Source organism: Buteo buteo, chromosome 1, assembly GCF_964188355.1.
Source record: "Buteo buteo chromosome 1, bButBut1.hap1.1, whole genome shotgun sequence".
Lineage (NCBI taxonomy): Eukaryota > Metazoa > Chordata > Aves > Accipitriformes > Accipitridae > Buteo > Buteo buteo.
Window position 1 is genome coordinate 36,567,883 of NC_134171.1, and position 18,449 is coordinate 36,586,331.

Here is an 18,449-nt window from a genome sequence, read left to right on the forward strand (position 1 = left end):
TTCCTCTCTGTGCATGGCAGGGGTTCCTCACTAACAGCTTTTTACTTCTTCCCTCTTTACTTTTGCAGGAAAGTCAATCTGTCAGTTCCTGCTTTGAAAGGAGGGTTCATAGCTCTGAAGCCTGGCTGGGTGATCCAGGTGATTCTGGGTAGGATGAGATATTAAGTTTTTTCAGTCGGGAGTGTGGGGGTGTAGGTGGAGGAAGAGGAGGGCAGAGTAGTGGATTAGACAGTTCAACAGTACTTGGTTTGTTCAGGAAAGTCCTTTGTGGCTAAGGAGAGACTGTCACGTCATGCATGGCATGACATGACAGGCTGCACCGCAGGAGACATCTTGCTGTCATATTCATGTTATACAAAGCTTAAACTGAGGATTCTCCTTCAGGTCTCAATTACCTATGCTCCCGTGCTGTATCTTGAGGGTGGTTGTGGTTTCCTTGCTGGTTACAGTTTGGCTCTGTCACAGGTGGTTGCAAGTCCTCCGTCCAGTTACTGCTGTGACTGCAGGGCAGGGGGAGGAAATCCTGGGATGAGTTGCATGCAGTGTTTGGAGATGCATGCTTAAGGTGTAGTATTACAACAGTCCATCCCTTTCCCCAGCTGTGCTGTCTTGTTTCCTTCTGGGAGCCAATCTGTTCATCCAGACAAGAGTTGATCTAGCTGAGAACTAGCATCAGAACTAACCCAGGAAAATGGTGTTTGCCAGCTCACCTCCCTAGTGTGACTGCGCAACAAATGAGTGCCTGGCCGGCACAGAGTGACTGCGCAACAAATGACTGCCTGGCCAGCACAGAGAGGGTTGTGGGAGCATGTATCTGGGACAGGTTGGACTGACTCAAATTTAAGCTGATTGTAAATGCACTCTGAGATTAGGATTATGTATTTTATTCGGACAAAAGGATTTCTCTTGTTAATAGCCAAAGCTATTTGTTGCACCCTCTTTTATACTCAATAAAGGAACTATAACATGATTCTGCACTTGCTCTTTCAAAGGATGAGTGGAGAAAGGCTTAACTTAAACAAGAGATTCGTGGGAGCTGTGCAGCTTAACCTGTAATAGTAAGAAAACAACAAACTGCAATGGCAAGTAGCTATCAGGATAACTCAAAGGTATATGGGTGGCTGATCCCCTGTTCCAGCGTATCATAGTGAAAACATCTTAGTGTCATATTGCTCATAAGAGATAGGCAACTTGTCTCGTAGCTTTCTCCTGCCTGCAAGGGTCTGTGGAAATAACACAGCTACTTCTTTTACATAATGTGGTGGACCTGCCTTTAAGGCAGGCCACTGCAGTGCTAGTGTGCCATTATCTAAATATGAGGATAGAGAGGAAGAGAGGCCATTGCTACTTGGGGTTGTTTTCTTTGCAATACAGAAGCTGACGGCTGCTCTCGTGTTCTCTTCCATTGCACTCGAACGATGTCTGGCTATGGATAGACAATAGGCAGGCTGCTGCCCGCTGTAAATAGCCCATTGTACGCCGAGAGTAGGAGCAGCAAAGAACGGCAGAGTCCTGCCAACTTGGGTCGTTGCCTTGAGATACTGGCTCTGCTGTAAAGAATGAGTCTTGGGTGCTGCGGGGTGTGTGTGTGTGTGAGCAGAGAGAGCTGGCTTTGTCTGAGCTGTCCAGAACTCCTTAATCGAATTGATACGAGTTCGGAGGGATACTTTCATGGGCTAGATTTTGGGAACCGCTGTTCCTGTGGAGGTGGCCAGTACAGGTAATTATCTCTGAAGCAGTTTTGCCCTGTTATTAAGAGCACTTTCCTGTATCTGGTATTGTTTCTAAACTTAAAAGCAAACAAAGGTCTACTGGTTACATTGAGGAAAAAGTGCTTTTGACCTCAAACGTTGCCCATGCTGCTTCAAGTTTTTTGCTACATGTAGCAACCTTAGTATCACAGACTGGTACTTACCTCATCCGGGATCTCCTTCCTTTGGGTCTCCAGCTGTGACTTCCAATCATTTGCTATGTCCTGTCTTGCACAGGGGCTGAGTTTCTGAGTCTGTTCCTTGTGATCCAGATCCTGTCTGCATGAGAAACAACTGCAGGACCTGAGTTTGGCTTTTTTGCTCGTCTTGAGTGAGCAGACTTAGCTGGGTCCTTCCTTGAGGAAAAGAAGTGAAAGACAGATCCTAGCTCCACTGGGAAGATCTTTGTACCTCAATCTAAAGGCTCTAAACTGCTCTCCTTGGTCATGGTAAAGACCCTGGATGTCTGATGTGAATGGAGCATAAGCTAAGTAAATACTGAGATGGATCAAAGAAGGCTGGGAGGCAGTGAAGCCTCCTTTCTTGATGGGGCATATTTGGATGCATATGTTAAGAACATGAATTTATTCTCCTTCTTGCATCTGGCTTTGTCTTAAATACAGAAAACAAGAGTTAATATGACTTAGCAGGTAGTGTTAAAGCTAGGAATTGCTTAGTATTGCAGAAAACTCTGTCCTAACCTTGTTTTTTGTGCTGATGAGGCAGAAGGTGTATTAAAAAAATGTCATCCCTCAATATAAACCTAAGCAGTAAAATGTTTCATTATAACTGATAACTTGCAGTATAACTGCTCAAGAAAGGTTTTATGTTACAGGCTGTTCTACAAACAACTGGTCAAAGAAATGAAAAGTAGTAGTGTGTATCTCTTCTCTTCACCTAGGCTCAAATCATAGCAGCTCCTTGACTACAATGGGACTCATGAGAATGAAATTATCATGTTTACTTCAGTTCTTGTTAACTGTAATGGCACCACAGCCTTTTGAAAGAGTAACTCTCTAATTACATTGCATTCCTAAATCATATAGTGTGTGTGCGGGACACGTCATGACTAATGCAGAGAGGTCAAAGGTGCTTATTGTGGGACTTGAGGAGGAGAGAGCTAAGCTTGCTCTTAGCCCTTATGTACATTATAGCCCCCTTTTTCTAGTTACATAATTTTGTGTCTATGATGTACACAAAATTAACTAGTAAGCCAAGGCTTCCTTGTTGGAATGAGGTTTTTATTCTTACTGTTCATCTGTGTATATTAAAACTTAAGAGGTAGCTTTCATGCCTGCAATGCTAATGAGCATGATTTGATGCATAAAAAGGAACAGCATGGTAATACTAACTATTAAGTCAGTAATTAATTTTTTAAATCTCTTTATGCCAATGGAAGATGAAGAAGTTCCTTGTTAATATATTCAGTTCTTCTCTACCTTCCATCATAGTTCTGGATTTTGAGTATAGTCTGCTGTGTATCACAATGCAAATAACCAAAAGGCATTTCTGCATTATGCACTGCATATCTAGGTGATGCAGCCCTGTACCCTGAGGCTATGCCATGTAAGAAAAGGGCGGGGGCCGAGGGAGAGGGCAGTGCCTGCAGGCTGGGAGTGCTCCATGGGTCCCGGACCCTTCCAGAGATGGAACTTGATTCCATCCTGACAGTGCCCCCATCCGTGACCTTACTTCAGCCTGTCCTTCTGCTAATATTGAGAAACCATGGGCCCTTTGAACTAACTTCATGGCTTTTTTGGTCTCTCTAGCAAATCCTTGTCCAAATACTGGTTAGACTTTTTGTGAACTAGACAACTCTTGGGCTGCCTGGCTGAATAACTGATTGCAGCAGTAAAGGTTTCAAGGGCAGACTGTAAACTAGAGATTTTCCTGTAGAAATATGAAATCTTAGCCTGGTATGGTTGGTTTTAAAACTAATAAGCATGTAATTCTGCCTGTTTGGATTTCAGCGTCTCCTACGCTGCCATCCTGCAGCGGTGTATTGTTACACAGTACGTTCTAGCTGTTTAAACGCCTGTTTTGACATTCTTTAGGTCCTTTGTTTGATTTTATTGTCCGCAGGAAATGGCTGGACCTAAATTACCTGAGTAAATGCGTCTCGGCTCTTGGAGCGAGCCGGGGAAGTGTGGCTTCTTCCCCCCACCCCACCCTGGCAGGGGCCGTTGTCAGCCGTCCCTGGGTGGCGGGGGGCTGAGCCGGTGACGGGCGCCTGTGAGCTCTGCTGCCGGCCGGCGGGGGCAGGGGCAGGCAGGGGCAGGCAGGGGCAGGCAGGGCAGGGGCAGGCAGGGCAGGCAGGCAGGCACCCTTCAGCGGGCGGTGGGGTGACTGGGTGCGAGCTGCCATTGGCCCCGGGCAGGCCGGCTGCCTGCTGCTTACCTCTCACCTAGTGGGCAGGAGCTGGTGGGTTTGGCATGTGACGAATGTCCCGGGAGACCTTGGCTGCAGAGGAGAGCACCAGCGGAGCGGACTGCAATGCTTTCCCCCCCCCCCCCCCCGCCCCGCTCCCCGCCTGCGGCTAGGTCTTGCTGTGGGGTATCCGTGTCAGGGAGCGCTGGCGGGGAGCAGCCTCTTTCAGCTCTTCCTTCTGTGTGAACGTGACAAATCCAATGTGCTTCCTGTGCTTGATTATATTGCTGTGTGCTGCTGCTGCTGCTGCCTCGGGCCGCCTTAGATGCCGCTTTAGTCTGCCTCATGACCAGAGATAAATTGCTGGCGTGCTGCTGGGAGAAATAGGAAGCTTGCTAGCATAGAGGAGCTATGGGGGGACATTGGCTTTGAAGGCAGCGTGCTGTAGTGAGCTTTCTGTGCATGACTGAAGGGAGAGTAGAAAAGAGAAAGAGTTTATTTTACTGAATTTAAGAGATGAAACATCCTGCTCTTGCTATGCTACTGTGGGATTAGGATGCTCTCTGTTAGGTTAATGCAGGCAAGTTAACATCTTACAGCCCCGCCCCCCTCTTTCCTGTTTGACACTTACTGTTTAAACAGTCTTACAGGACAGCAACTCTACAACTAACTATTTTGCATTTGTGAAATGCTGTCCTTAACAAAACTTTTGCCTTTTTTTTTTTTTAAAATGCAGTGTCTGTTAAAAGCAATATTAAAACCCTGAAGAAATTGCCTCTTGTCAGCCTCACCTGTCTGTCTAGAGTGTGAACCAGTAATTGCTTGCTTACTTAATTGCAGCACAGAAGTCTAAAGGTATTGCCTTGCCTAGTTGCAGATCAAATTATTTTGATAGTGGTAAGCCAGTAGGACAAAGCATGCATCACTCTCCCACAACAACAGTGAATCAAAAGGGCATTTCAAAACTTTGTGTGTGATTTTTTTTTTTTTTTTCTTTCATATCAACAGATTCCTGCATCAGGACAACCGCATTGAACTGCAATGCAAGCACATGAGTTGTTTAGACACCTACGAATGCCAGAACTTGGGGATGTCAGACAGTATGTGCGCACCCTTCCAACAAACACGCTGATGGGCTTTGGTGCTTTCGCAGCTCTCACAACCTACTGGTATGCGACAAGACCAAAAGCACTAAAACCACCATGTGATTTAGCAATGCAGTCTGTGGAAGTAGAGGTAAGTGGCACTTTATGGATGCTGTTGCTCGCTGAATTTTGAAGCCTAAAGGTGGCATTGAAAGAGACCAAACAGTGATTTACGCAAGAGTTTTTCTAAACTTGAAGCGTGTGGGGAATACATTTCAGGGCATGGTTTGTTTTTGTTTTGTTTTGTTTTTTTTCTCTGAAACATGGCTTGAATTCAGTTTTTTGACTTTCTGAATTTGAAAACTTGTTTGAGGGTTGAGGTCATAGTGGTAGTAACTAGCATGGGAGAAAAAGACTTTGTGCTGAGAAAACTGAGCTTGTGATCTGACTGATGGCAGGAAATTTGTGCATGTTAGAATTGGCACAGTGTAGTTTTCAATTCCTGGCCACAGGTTTAGGTGGTGACCTATTAAATTAGGTCTTGGGGTCAGAGTATGTACGCTGATATATACTGATGAGGCTAATACTTTTCTGTTATAATATTTAGTTTATAATAGCTGACAGATGAGACTTTATATTGGGTTACAAGCATGAAGAGGGTACTAATTGTCTTCAAATGATCTGTGGAAAGATATGTTAGTCCTGCCAAGAGACCCCAGCCATAGAGTAAGTTGAAATTAAAGCAACCACCTGCTATACTCTGGATATACTAGCTTAGCTTTTGTCTTATGCTTTGTAGAGGCAGACAGAGTTGCTGTTAGGTGGTGCTTTTTAATAGTGAAGTCAAATACAGAAACAGTCTGACTGGGAGGAACTGTTGCTTAGAAGCAAATATAGACAACTGATTACATGGCTGGGCTTTCCTGAACAGCAGTTATCAATTCCCCTGTTCACTACAGAGTCAAGATTTTACCACTTATTTCATTCTTTCAAGAGTGCTTCTGTATTTCTTCAGGGTAGACAAGGTGTTCCTTCCTTTTGAAGGAAGGAGAGAGCTTTGAAAGGTTGTGATCTTCAAGGGAGATACTTAAACATAGGATTGTAAAGCTGGTAGTTTCTTGCATTAGTCTTGATAGTCAGAAGCTATCACTACAGATTTTTTTTTTTTGTTATATATACTTGCAACTGAAGTCTCCCTTTACAGCACATTGTTCTGTGTGGATAGACTGCATCTAGTTGTCCTGTATCAAATACAATTAACATGACTTCTTGTGCTTAGGAGTAAATGTGACTACAAACTGATGTAAGCAAATGTAGCAGAGCAGTTTGAAATTTATAGTAGGTAAACTTTCATGAACTTTAGCAAGACAAACTCCTGTCATAGCCTCAAATCAGGCGCTTTCTTTGCAACGTTTCCTGATATTGAGGAATGAAGTGTTAGTTGACCCTTCCATTCAAAAGTTTAGCTGGTACTGTTTATTTCCTAATCTTCTTCCCAGTATGGTATACAGTAAGCTTACTGACACATCATGTTACTATAGCAAGTAATTGTCTGCTATTAGAAGCACACAGAGAGGAAACAAAAATATGCCCTGGCAATGTGATAATTGCAAAAAATACCTCTTTTCAAGGAACACGTGTAGAGTGAGGATCCAGAGGTTAGATCTTCTCTTGGTGAGCTTTCCCAATCCTGACAGCAGCCACTTAGACAGTGAGTGGAGTCTTGTAGAGCAGCACATTTTGGTGGCTGGAATAAACTAGCAGTGAAAGCTTTCCAGCTGTGGAGGGCCTCACTAGTCAGTACAGACTTCAGCAGATCGGGGGCTTTGCACTGGAAGATGGTAAAACAGTGGCTCTTAGCTGACCATAAAACCAGTGACAAATGCTTATTTGCTTGAGACTCTTGACAGTGGTCTCAGTTCCCTGCCTTTACTTCTTCAAGCTAAATTCCTTGTCACTGCTGGATTCTGTGATTGAAATCATTCTTTGGTAGTATGAGACTTCACTAAACTACTTAATGCATCATTCATCCCTATTGTACTAATTAACATCAGCTCTCTAATCAGGGCAAGATAGGCATAACAGCATTATTTTTCATGGCCTCTTCTGGAAACAAATTTTAATAGGAAGACTGAACAGTAGTAAAACTTAAATGAAAAACAGCTGAGTGTTAGCATGTCTTGGTCATAAGAGCTCAAACTTTGAGAACATGTTGAAATAAGCAAGATCTGTCCAGTTTTGTTTATTGACAGTTCAGATACAACTCTTAATGTAATGTTGTAAACTGTATCAAACTGTAATCAAATGAGGATGTATGTTTTGAAGGAAGTTTCGAGTGTCTGTTAGAACTGGTACTTTTATAACAGTAACAAGAGTATAATACAGTGCTTGGGATTCAGTTTTTCACTACATTTTGCTTAGAATTTCACTTCACTTACTCCATTCTCTTATACATGTGTTAAGATGGATTGTCACTTTCACAGAAGAAAAATGCCAAATACTGCTCTGAAATTATGTCTTAACATATATTTTTTTCTGGCTAAACAATACAATATTAAAAGGAATAAGCACTGTGCTCCAAAAAAGACGTGGCAGAAGGCAATTCCTTTTGTCTACTGTTTTAATATCTAATCTACCTGTTCATTAATGATAACAATTTTGAACTATAAAGAAGTTGCTTAATTCTTAGTTGTGACTTGGCCTCTAAAAAAGTTACATGAAGTCACTGACTGGAGTAGGGTTTCTACATGTTCTGATAATAAATCTTGATAACTTTATATGGGAGGAAAAAGATCCTATTTACTGCTGTTCAGGTCGCTTCCCATCTCTGGAAAGCCTTGATTTGATAGGCCAGCACCCAGTGACCCATTTTAACCATCACTGAGTGAGCATAAAGATTGCATGCTTAGCTGAATATCAGTACAAAGAGTTACTGAAAGTATCAGCTCTTCTAGAGTAGATGCCACAATTAAAAGATGTGGAGTACAATCTTTAAAGTATGCATACTACAGTTACATTTCACTGAAAGAAACCCTCTTGTCTTCAAAGCTCCCAACCTGATCTCTCTTCAGGGGAACTTCTCAGAGGTATAGGTGACAAACTTTCAGGATCCACTCGAATCCCTTGTCTGTAGGAGGGGAGACAAGATTAATGAAGAATAATTCTAAATAAAGTCTGACTAGTGTGAGACTGCATTGCTGAGACTCATGCTATACTCGATCATGCACTACACTAAGAATTTCAGTGCTATAGTAATGGTAGAAATAGGGCATTAGTCCTGTGTTTTGCAAAGCTTGTGCACTCCTAAGGTCTGTAGTTGTAGGCACATGTGAATCTGTTTGCTTGTAGATTGCTGTTTCCATTGGTAACTGGTAGCTGAACAACTCTGACTATTGATTTGAGTGCAGGTGTATGGCTGTCAAATATATTAAGTCTTGCTTTAAAAACCCAAATATTTCTATTTGGCTCAAGTTCTACTAAAGCATGTAGAAGGATAGGATATAAACAAACACTAGGATGTCAGTATTTTCTAGTAATAAGAGTTTAGATTTGTGACTCTGGCTTTTTTTTCCCTTAAGAAAAGACATTCAAATATGGAGACAGGTATTCAACTCATGAAAGCTTTTAAACCTACTTACATTCTCCTGATACATAACTAGAACTCTAGCTTGCCTTGTCTAATCAAGTGATTCTTGAAAGACATGTGCTCATGTCCCTATTAAACAATCAATTTTAGCTGTTCTATGCTTACCTAGGGATTAGCATGCTTAAAATTACATGGCTGGTTTGAAAACTCTAGTTTATTCTTCCTGCTGCTCAGAATATCCACGTTGGGGTGACCTAAGCACCACTTGCTAGTAAACTTTCCCTCTCAGGAAAATGGAAGTTGGGCCTCTTGCCTCTAAGGCACGGTGGAGACAACAGTGTGTTTTGACATTACTGCTAATCCTAAGAAGCCTGTGTCAACAAGAAGCAAACCCATGGCTTGAACAAAAGCAGCTATTTTATGTGACCCAAATAGGCATTGATAGAGTAATATATGCCTCTGTTGTGGACTAAATCTGTTTCTTTCAGCTGCTGCTATTCTGAACCAGTGCCAAGGTTTTACTTGATGTCCAGCACTTGGCTGCGTATTGGGTCAGTTTCCTGCAACTCCCTGAGCTGCTGCAAGGGCTGCCTTACATGAGTAACCAGAGGCTGTTCTCACATTAATAAGATTTTATTGTCTGGCTCCTTAAGAACACTTTGGTAACACTGACAACCCTTTTGAGTGCTTACCTTTGTACTGGACAGATCTGTTAGATCCCATTCAAATAACTTGTGTGAAATCAGCCAAACATTCCAGTCCTGAGATTCAGGTGTTTGGTGGTTGTAACGACCTGTAATTTTTAGAAGAGTGTGCTGTGAACAGAACTTGCCCTGATATTGCATAAATATTCTGGATAAGAACCCTTTGGACAGGCCCTTAAAATAGTAGTTCTTTCTACTCTCAAGCAAAATGTAGACCAACCAATACCATAATACTGCCTAGTAGATGAGTTCAAACTGGGAGCATAGGTAAGGTCTAAATGATCTTCAGCATATCTAGGTGTATCTCACTGCATTTCTGAAGAATAACATTGAGCTCCTGATGGTCTTCACACAAGGAGCTGGGTGTTTTTCAGCAAAACTCTTACTCTAGGGCTGTTGAAAATTCAGTTAATGTCGCTTTACTTTGGGAAGAAGAATAAAGTAAGCAGAACCATAAGTTGGTTATGTTATCTTTTACTGAAAACTCATGAGAACTGATGGGGTCTTTTTAATAGTAGTCTGTAATACAGTTTCTGTTTTTTCAGAAGGACAGTGCAGTCAGTCTTGTATCTGAGCAATGTGTTCTCTGTCTGAGTCTCATCCTCAAATTTGTTTAGTGCCTCAGGCCCTGCAAAAACTGCTTTTGTGGTGCTGAGTAATCGGGTGTGTAAATAAGACAGTAGTAGCTCAGATAAGGAGAAAACAAATAGTTCTTGACTGTTGCCAAAGGACAGCTTAGGATATTATATTTCACCTGACACAGGAATTGTAGCACATCAAACACAGTACTGATACATTGCACTTGTTGATATTACCTATGACTGTGGTTACAAACTACATACACTGTGTGATCTTCCTCAGGTTAGCTCCACAGATGGTAAAACTGGGAAAATCTAGAAGCGGACCTTGGTTATCGTAGATCTGTGAAACCAGTGCAATAAAGCAAGCAATCTTGCTTTTCTTTCCAGGCAGAGACATGTCCTAGTGATTTGTTTATTTTCTATAGAGTAGATGTTGGTTGGAGTGCAAGTATGCTCCTGAATTTCTAATGTTACAAATTTTTAGAGGTAAGGCCGTCATTAACTTGTTCTGGGTCATGTTCACAGTGTATGTTTCTGCTTACTGTCAAAGGAGTGGCAAGAACTGCATTACACATAGCATTTTGCTAAAACAAGTTAGACTTGTTTTAGTGTTAAAATATTTTTTTTCCTCTCTGATATGCCTTTAATGTGCTAGCTGCTTTCTGTGGACATGGGCAATATGACGTCTTCTGCAGATAAACCTGTGTTTGTCTAGCTTACACATGAACAGATGCTCTCTGGTCTTCCAGGGTACTTTGAAAACAGAAAAATAAAACAATGGCTGGGAAGAGCCTATGATTGCATATGAATAGGTTTTTGATGTTGTGGATGATGGCACAATTCAGGCACAGATTTAGTTAGTCCAGGATTTGACTTTGTGAAAGAGCCAGGAGTTGACTACAACCACTGATAGAGAACCTTATGCAATGTTTACCCAAGACCCTCTGTTTAACCAGCTAGGCTTTTCCTGCTAAGAACTCTCTTGTAGGTGTCTGTCATCATAGCAGGACTAATAAATGTGGCCCAATAGTACTTGGATAACTGTAAATTGTGAAACTTGATTGATATAAAATGAGATTATTTAATCAGTCACTCTAAAAAAGGCTATGTTAAAATTATGAACTATTAAATTCTTTTATTGACTTCCAGTTGTAGCCTATGTAAATGCTCACCAGCTGAAAAACAATGATTTTAATCCTCAAGGTAGTATTGTCTTGACTGCCTCTAACTAGATCAGGAGGAAACCTTTTTAGTAAGATGGAACTTTAAATTGGATTAAAGGACTCAATTTAAATCTGGTACAGGGTATTTTACTTATGAGAACACTTGTTTAAGGTGTTGTTGACTATCCTTAAAATAATTTTGGTTTTGAAACCACAATTTGAAGTGTGATTGTGTTTTGTAATCTTCTTTAGAAAAGTAGATTAGGATCTCAGCATTAATATTGTATGTAGAGAGAGTTCTGAGGCTGGAGTGATTTTAGAAAGCTTGATGGAATTAATTATACTGTACACTGCAATAATAGTGAGACATTTCTTAGAAAAACCCTGTGTCAAGTAAGGAGTGTCAAAGGGTGTTTTGTCATTCTCATTTGTTCTGTGCTATTGTAGGTAGCTGAGAGTAAGATTGTGCCTGACAGGTTTTTAGTAATGCAGGGAGCAGTCTGACTCTTTAAACAATGTCCTGGGAAACCTTGCAGATCTCTCACCTGGTAGTGAAAAGAACTGAAGTTCTCAAGCAGAATTTGCCAAGGCATGTAACAAAACTTAATGGATGAGGTGTTTTGATTATTCCGGGAAACTCCTGTTCATTTATGACCAACAAGTGTCTGACCCTTCTAATTGGTTTTCTTAGGGTGGTGAGCATGCTCGAAGGTCGTCTCTTCTTAACAGTGATGAACCGTTGATTTACTACTATGATGATGTGAGAACAGTTTATGATATCTTCCAAAGGGGTGTACAAGTATCAAGTAAGTCTAAAATTAAAGATAATTTTTTGTACAATGTGAAGAACTAAAGGTCTGGGCTCTTTTGCAATGCAGTTTGGGCTAGGGGATGTCTGCCTTGCTACGTAAGTGTATTGGATATGAGCTTTCTTGAGGGCAAATTTAACTGTGACCTCTTCTGAAGCAGAGTTGCGTGAATAAAGTCAGTGCTGTGTTCCTTAGCCTAAACCAACTTTGCCTCTGTGTCCTTCCTCAGCTTCCCTCCCTCCCTCCCCTCTAGGAAAAAAAAAAAGGTTGCCTTCTGAAGGTGTCTGCAAAGAATCCAGAGGCTCAACACTGAGAGTGTAGTTAGTGTGATGTCAGGACAGAGGAGTTAGGGGTTAGATTTTTAGTAACTTTTATCTTTTTTTTTTTAGATAATGGTCCATGTCTAGGTGTTAGAAAACCAAACCAGCCGTATGAGTGGATCTCCTATAAAGAGGTAAGTATTCTCTCTAACTTAGTGCTAGACCTGCTTTTGCTTGCTGAGACCATTGACACAACATCCAGTAATGTGATATAACAAATCTTAGTTATTTATAGATGTTTTAAGTAGTAGCAGAATCTTGCAGAAAGGTTCTAGTACCTGTTAGAGTATCTTAAAGGAACAGCCTCAAATATGTGCAAGGGGGAGAAGAGCATCTTCTGCACTTGCTTGGTTTATTAACAGTTTTACTTCGATTTTTGGGGGGTTATCTTGGCAGCTTTTAGCATCTCATTGCTGAATTGTTTAGAACTTAGACACTGCCTCTGAAGAACTGCAGCTTTGAAGTATTATTCAGGGACTCAGACTGCTACAACTTTAGGCGCTTGCTTCCGAGAGGCTCATTTTACACTAGGAAAAGTCCTATCTACAGATGTTACTTGTGCCTCTTGACAACTTGTCTCCATAGTGCTGAATGATAGTTGTATAGGGTGTTGACAGGTATGCTTCTAACTAGTAGCATGTTCCTTCATGATCACCAAAAATCTCTTTATGCAAATCTTTAACAGCTGTGCACTCCTAGGTCATTCCTGATTTAATCAGTTATTGTCTTCAAATTCGCATAAACCTTGCCTATTGCATACTGTTAAGGTCACTAAACACCTTTTGTATGGAGCAGACCTTGCTTTTTCCAAGGTGATTTTGCTGGGCACTTGTTAAGTGTAACCTCTCTTTAATAAAGCTTTGCTGTTTGAGTCATGTGACTAACATGGATTCAGGTCATATGCTATATGGAAAGAATTTAGAAAATTGCCTTCCCAAACTTTATTTATAGAACTAGCTGGGTTTTGCCTCCTTATTCTCCCCCTATTTGAAGGGAGAAATGCAATTCCCATAGGCACTGAACGAAGCAGAAGGATGGCATATGTAGTGCTTGTGACTGAGCAGAAATATAATGCTGAATCATTCCAGGGTCACTTCTGGGGTTTAATACAGATACAACAAAACAGCCTTTTGTGTGTATGTATGAGAGCTTAACATTTAAACTTACACTTAACACTTTCAAGTCCAACTGTGTTGTCTCTTCTGCTGCATATTGAGTGCAAGCGTAGTTAATCTACAGTCAGTGCAGTGTAATGGCACTGCAATGTTTAGGTTGTCAAAGTCACAGAGGACATCCAAAATAGCCTAGAAAACTTCTGTCTATCTCATACCAGTTATTGGCCTTCTTTTTGTAAGATTTAATATACACCCCTCAATGCTGTTTTACCTTGATGAGCTTGCTCTCAATTTCTTTTTTGTCTTATCTCTCTTTTTTGCCCCTCCAGGTTTCAGACAGAGCTGAGTGTCTGGGCTCTGCGTTACTCCACCGAGGCTTCAAACCATCTCACGTTCAGTATATAGGAATCTTTTCACAAAACAGACCTGAGGTAGTTTAATTGACGGCGTGTGTATTGGTGGTCTAGCTGTTACTGAACTGGCATGCTCTTATATCTGTTGGGTTTTGGCAGTGTACTGAGCTTCCCTACTAAGAGTCCAGTTGGTGTTGGGACAAGGCTAAAGGCTGACAGGCCGTAGACATGGCATGTTTAAGAACTAAAACTGATAACTGACACAATTGTTAATGCGTTATATTGTGGTTTTTGCTCCCAGAGCTCAATGTAGAAGGCTGGAGAGCAGGAAGAGAATCAGGGGATCAAGAACTTAACTCATTCTCTTCTCCTCTTTCCAGTTTATAGAGGAGGCCTGTTTAATGAGAAGCTAATGTGGTACTTAGCAAATGGTGATTATATTCACTTTCTCTTGAAAAGTGACACTGGAGTATAAGGTAATTGAAAGTGGTTGGAAGCCACAAGGAGGTGTTTAAACCCTTCAAAACACAAAGAAACACTTAGTGATTAAATATCTGGACAAATAGAATATGGCTAAAGGTGATAGTTCTATCTCTGCCAGAGGTCTTGGGCACAAAGATTCTGGGAGGGAGAACTACTGATGAAGAGAAAAATTGAAAATTAATTGCAGTTCAGTAAAGGGGCAGAAAGACTAAAGAAAGCAACGTAATTAAAGATCACCTGACAAAGCAAAGTGATGTTATGAACCTGAGACAACTATGGGGATATATAGATTGATCAGCTAGTGTCTATTCATTTTAATCCAGAAATGATTCTAGATTGCTGTTTCTAAAGATATTATGAAATATTCAGTAAACATTTATTCTCTAGACTTGTTTATTAAATCTATTTAATAGGACTGAACTTCCCTAACCTATGTTTGTGCTTAGTAGCTTGAGCTGGTACTTGCTGGATTAAGCTAGTTTAATCCAAATCTGTATTAAGACAGGAGGCTGGTTCTTGAGTTTTGTCAAAAATTTGCTGTCCATCTTGATTAAACACTCCCGGCTGGATGCCATTATCTAGAGCCATCAACAGTGTTGACAGGGTTAGAAGCTGTATCAGTGCCTCAGTTGTGCTGGACAACAGCTTGCTGTTGGATCTCTTCTGATTTCAGTTTGTCACTGAGCCTTCCCTGCTGTCATTAAAATGCAAGCTGTGTGATAAGTGACCTTCACCCCCTTCCTCCTCTCCCAACCTACACCCCAAAAAAACCCCCTAACTCCAGCCTTGTACAGATGAAGAAAAACTTTTTTTTTCCAGACTCTTAAATTTGGAGTAGTTTGCTGCTTGGATTTTCCTGCTGGAATTCTGGTTCTGACAGCTGCAGTTTTATTTCCATATTAAAAAAGGCTGGGATATCACCAACTAGGAAGCTGTTAAATGACATGGTATTACAGACTCTTCAGTTCAGTCTCCTGTGCTTGTAACACTGTGAACTGGAAGTAGAAAAGGGAGCCAGATGTTAGTGTTGTGCCAGTTGTTTCTCTATAGACCATTGGGTGCAAAGTCTTTGACTGCTGGCTCAGTGGGTTTTCTGAAGGAGAGCACGGTAGTGTGGTCTACTCTTGGATCACAGAGACAAAATGTGCTTGAGTGCATTGCTCCAGTAGGCTTTGAGTTGGGTCAGGAATGAGCTGTCAAGTCTTGTTTAAACCAGCAATTTTAAATCTGGGATTTTCCCTGCTGAAAACTACTGGAGGGGTGTTGTGACATCCCCGACATAATCACTAATCCAGACAGGAGACTATGTGAATTTTTTTGTGTGAAATGATTCACATTTCTCAGTTCAGGGAACAACTGCTGGGGAAATCCCCTAATGGGGAAAATCCTAGCATGTTATATGCTTAAATATTCACTAAGAAAACAAACTTGGATTTATGAATAAAAATATTACTTTCTCTTTGAATAACTGGAAAACAGATGATCTCTTCTGCAAGCAAGGAAGTTGTGTTTTGGATTGTGAAATATAGTGTCCCTTAATAGAAGTTCAGAGCCATGTCACAAAACAAATTGAAACTTGTAGACTGTTGTCTGTATTGAGTACTAGTTGCTTGCTTGGGCTTTGAGAGAGAACTCAAGTGTTGAGTTTTGATATTTGTATTTAAATACTCTTAACTTTAGAAGCTAAAATGGCTTGGTAGTCTAGAAAATACAGATGCTGGTTGTTGTATTGAGAATGATGGTGTGCAAGAGTTGTTGGAGGCTGCAACAGGAAGCTTCTGTCACTGTATGCAGCTTCTGAAGACTACTGTAGTAGACCCCCACCCTATTAAAATAACTACTAAACTTCAGGCTGCTGACAGCAATACAGCTGCCCCCTTTTACATGTACAGGTGGATGCTATCTAGGAAGAATTATTCAGTGGACCCTTTCATGGCTGGTATAGGTGTGCCTGCTTAGACTTACCAGTATGTCTAATGTCTGTATGAAAGTCTAGCTAGCTGTTAGCTGGCCTTGTACTAGTTTTATAAGAAGTCTTTTAGGACTGAGAGGTGTACAACTTACCTATTGCTTAAATGCTTTCAGAAAAATTCCCTGTGTTTAGGGCTGTCTGAATCAGGAGAGAACTTTAGGAAACTTGCCCCTAATAAACAGTTCATAAAACTGAGATTTAGCAACTTTGTTAACATAGCCTCTATGTTAGATATTATATGGAATAACCAGCTGAATGATGATTAAACTTGTCATCGTATGGGGGTGAGGTAACTGCCTAGTGTCCTGCAAAAACACTGGGAAGTGTGACAGTTTGGAGGTGGGGAAGGGAAACAAGCACCCCTGTTAATGCAATCTTGTTGAATTCTAAGTTCTGATCACTTTTAAAGATGCATGTTGTTTTGTTCCTGTAACTGCAACTGACTAAAGGTACTGTACCTGAGAATTTTTGTCACTCTTTGATGGGAAAACCTGAAATGTTCCAGTTCTACTGGCCTCTTCATGTGTCTGGAGGCTTCCATTTCAGGAGTCGCATGCTACCCTGTATTTTGGTGTAGCTAGTTGTTTACAAACTGTACCCAGTAGCTACTATCCAGAAAAAGAATTGCATGACTGTCTTGCCTTGATGGTACTTTGGATAAAATCAGGCTTGCTGTAAAGCATTGTCAGCTTGCATCACACACAAGAAGGCTACAATATCCATTATGTTTGAGTACTGCACTTGTTAGCAGGCAAATTCTTATTGCAACTTGCAGGGATGTAACTGCATTTTTTTAATAGAAGTCTTCAGATTAGATTCCTTTAAAGAAGAATGGTTAGTTTTGAGAAATGCTGTGAAACTTTCTGGGGCTGGCTTTCCAAAGGACTTCTAGTTTAACTGCATGTGTTGCATGTCTGGCTATCAAATGAGATGCAGATAATGTAGAGGTAAGAGTACTGTGCGTATATAAATCTAACGTATGTTAAGACATGAGCAAGTCCTTCACTGATTCATATGCTGTGGTAATACAGAATATTGAAAGCTTTGGCTACCTCAATAACCTAAAAACAAGAAAAAAAATTGTACTCTTACTGAAAGTCTCTTTCTGTTAATAAGTAAACTAAGGAGATGGTTAATGTTAACTCTTTTTCAAAAGTACTTAATTACTCCTGGGGGCAGAGTTGAATATTATTGGATTGGATTCTTTCCCATAGCTTCTTATTGTTTGTTTTTTCTTTCCTCCTTCCACAGATAAAAATTTAGTAGGTCTTCAAAGTAAACAAATGATACAAACTGCCACTTACATTTTTTAGAAATATTTTTGTGCAAGTGACCTCTCTCCTATTAGCTTCCTTGTTAGAATCCAAATATGAGTCTTTCTTGGAGGTCTGTTATGATAAGCAAACACATAGTGACTTGCATCTCTTTTTTTTGTGCAGTGGGTTATCATTGAACAGGGATGCTATGCATTCTCCATGGTGGTGGTGCCACTCTATGATACACTGGGAACTGAAGCAATTACTTACATTGTGAACAAAGGTAGGACACTTTCAGTAGTTAAGGAACTGTATGATGGCAGAGCTGACTGAGGGCAGAACTGTAGCTGCCTTCAGAGGAGTCTTGCATTACCACATTCTGAAGTATGTATGGATCTAGTCTAAACTCAACTTGTCATACTGATTAATGTTGTTCTCTTTCATCAGCTGACTTGTCATTGGTTTTCTGTGACAAACCTGACAAGGCCAAACTTCTGCTAACCAGTGTGGAAAAGGGGGAAACTCCAATACTCAACACCATTGTTATCATGGAGTCTTTTGGCATGGATCTTGTGGAACGTGGCAAAAAGTGTGGAGTGGAAGTCTTCAGCATGAAAGAAATAGAGGTAAGCACACTTAACCTACTTTACTACTTTCATCCCATTTACTTGTGGAGGAAGAAGACAGTGTCTGTTGAACAGATTTTAGGACTGTGAACAAAAAGTGGTGGATTAGTTTTGAAATAGTTAACTATCTCTTGGATTGACGTTTACACAAAAAAATATTTTTTTAAAAAAAGGAAAACAACTTGCTAATACTATTTCACAATGCTCAAAATGTGAAAGTGTATATGCCAAGATGACAGAATGAAAGCTTGTTAACAGACCAGACTGAACATCACATC

At 40.8% G+C, this 18,449-nt stretch overlaps 1 protein-coding gene across 3 annotated transcripts in view; it reads left to right on the forward strand.

Annotated features, from left to right (window-relative positions):
- Positions 1–18,449, forward strand: part of ACSL1 (acyl-CoA synthetase long chain family member 1) — a 41,272-nt gene that overhangs the window by 4,430 nt on the left and 18,393 nt on the right. For 2 of the 3 annotated variants that reach the window (XM_075027698.1, XM_075027716.1), the window contains exons 1-7: positions 69–148; positions 5,127–5,354; positions 11,929–12,043; positions 12,436–12,500; positions 13,811–13,912; positions 17,729–17,828; positions 17,993–18,171. In XM_075027698.1, the coding sequence (XP_074883799.1) occupies positions 5,160–5,354; positions 11,929–12,043; positions 12,436–12,500; positions 13,811–13,912; positions 17,729–17,828; positions 17,993–18,171 (756 nt within the window). In that variant the 5' untranslated portion in view covers positions 69–148; positions 5,127–5,159. Of the gene's footprint in view, positions 1–68; positions 149–5,126; positions 5,355–11,928; positions 12,044–12,435; positions 12,501–13,810; positions 13,913–17,728; positions 17,829–17,992; positions 18,172–18,449 lie in introns of those variants that run through there. The other variant, XM_075027707.1, reaches the window with a different exon arrangement.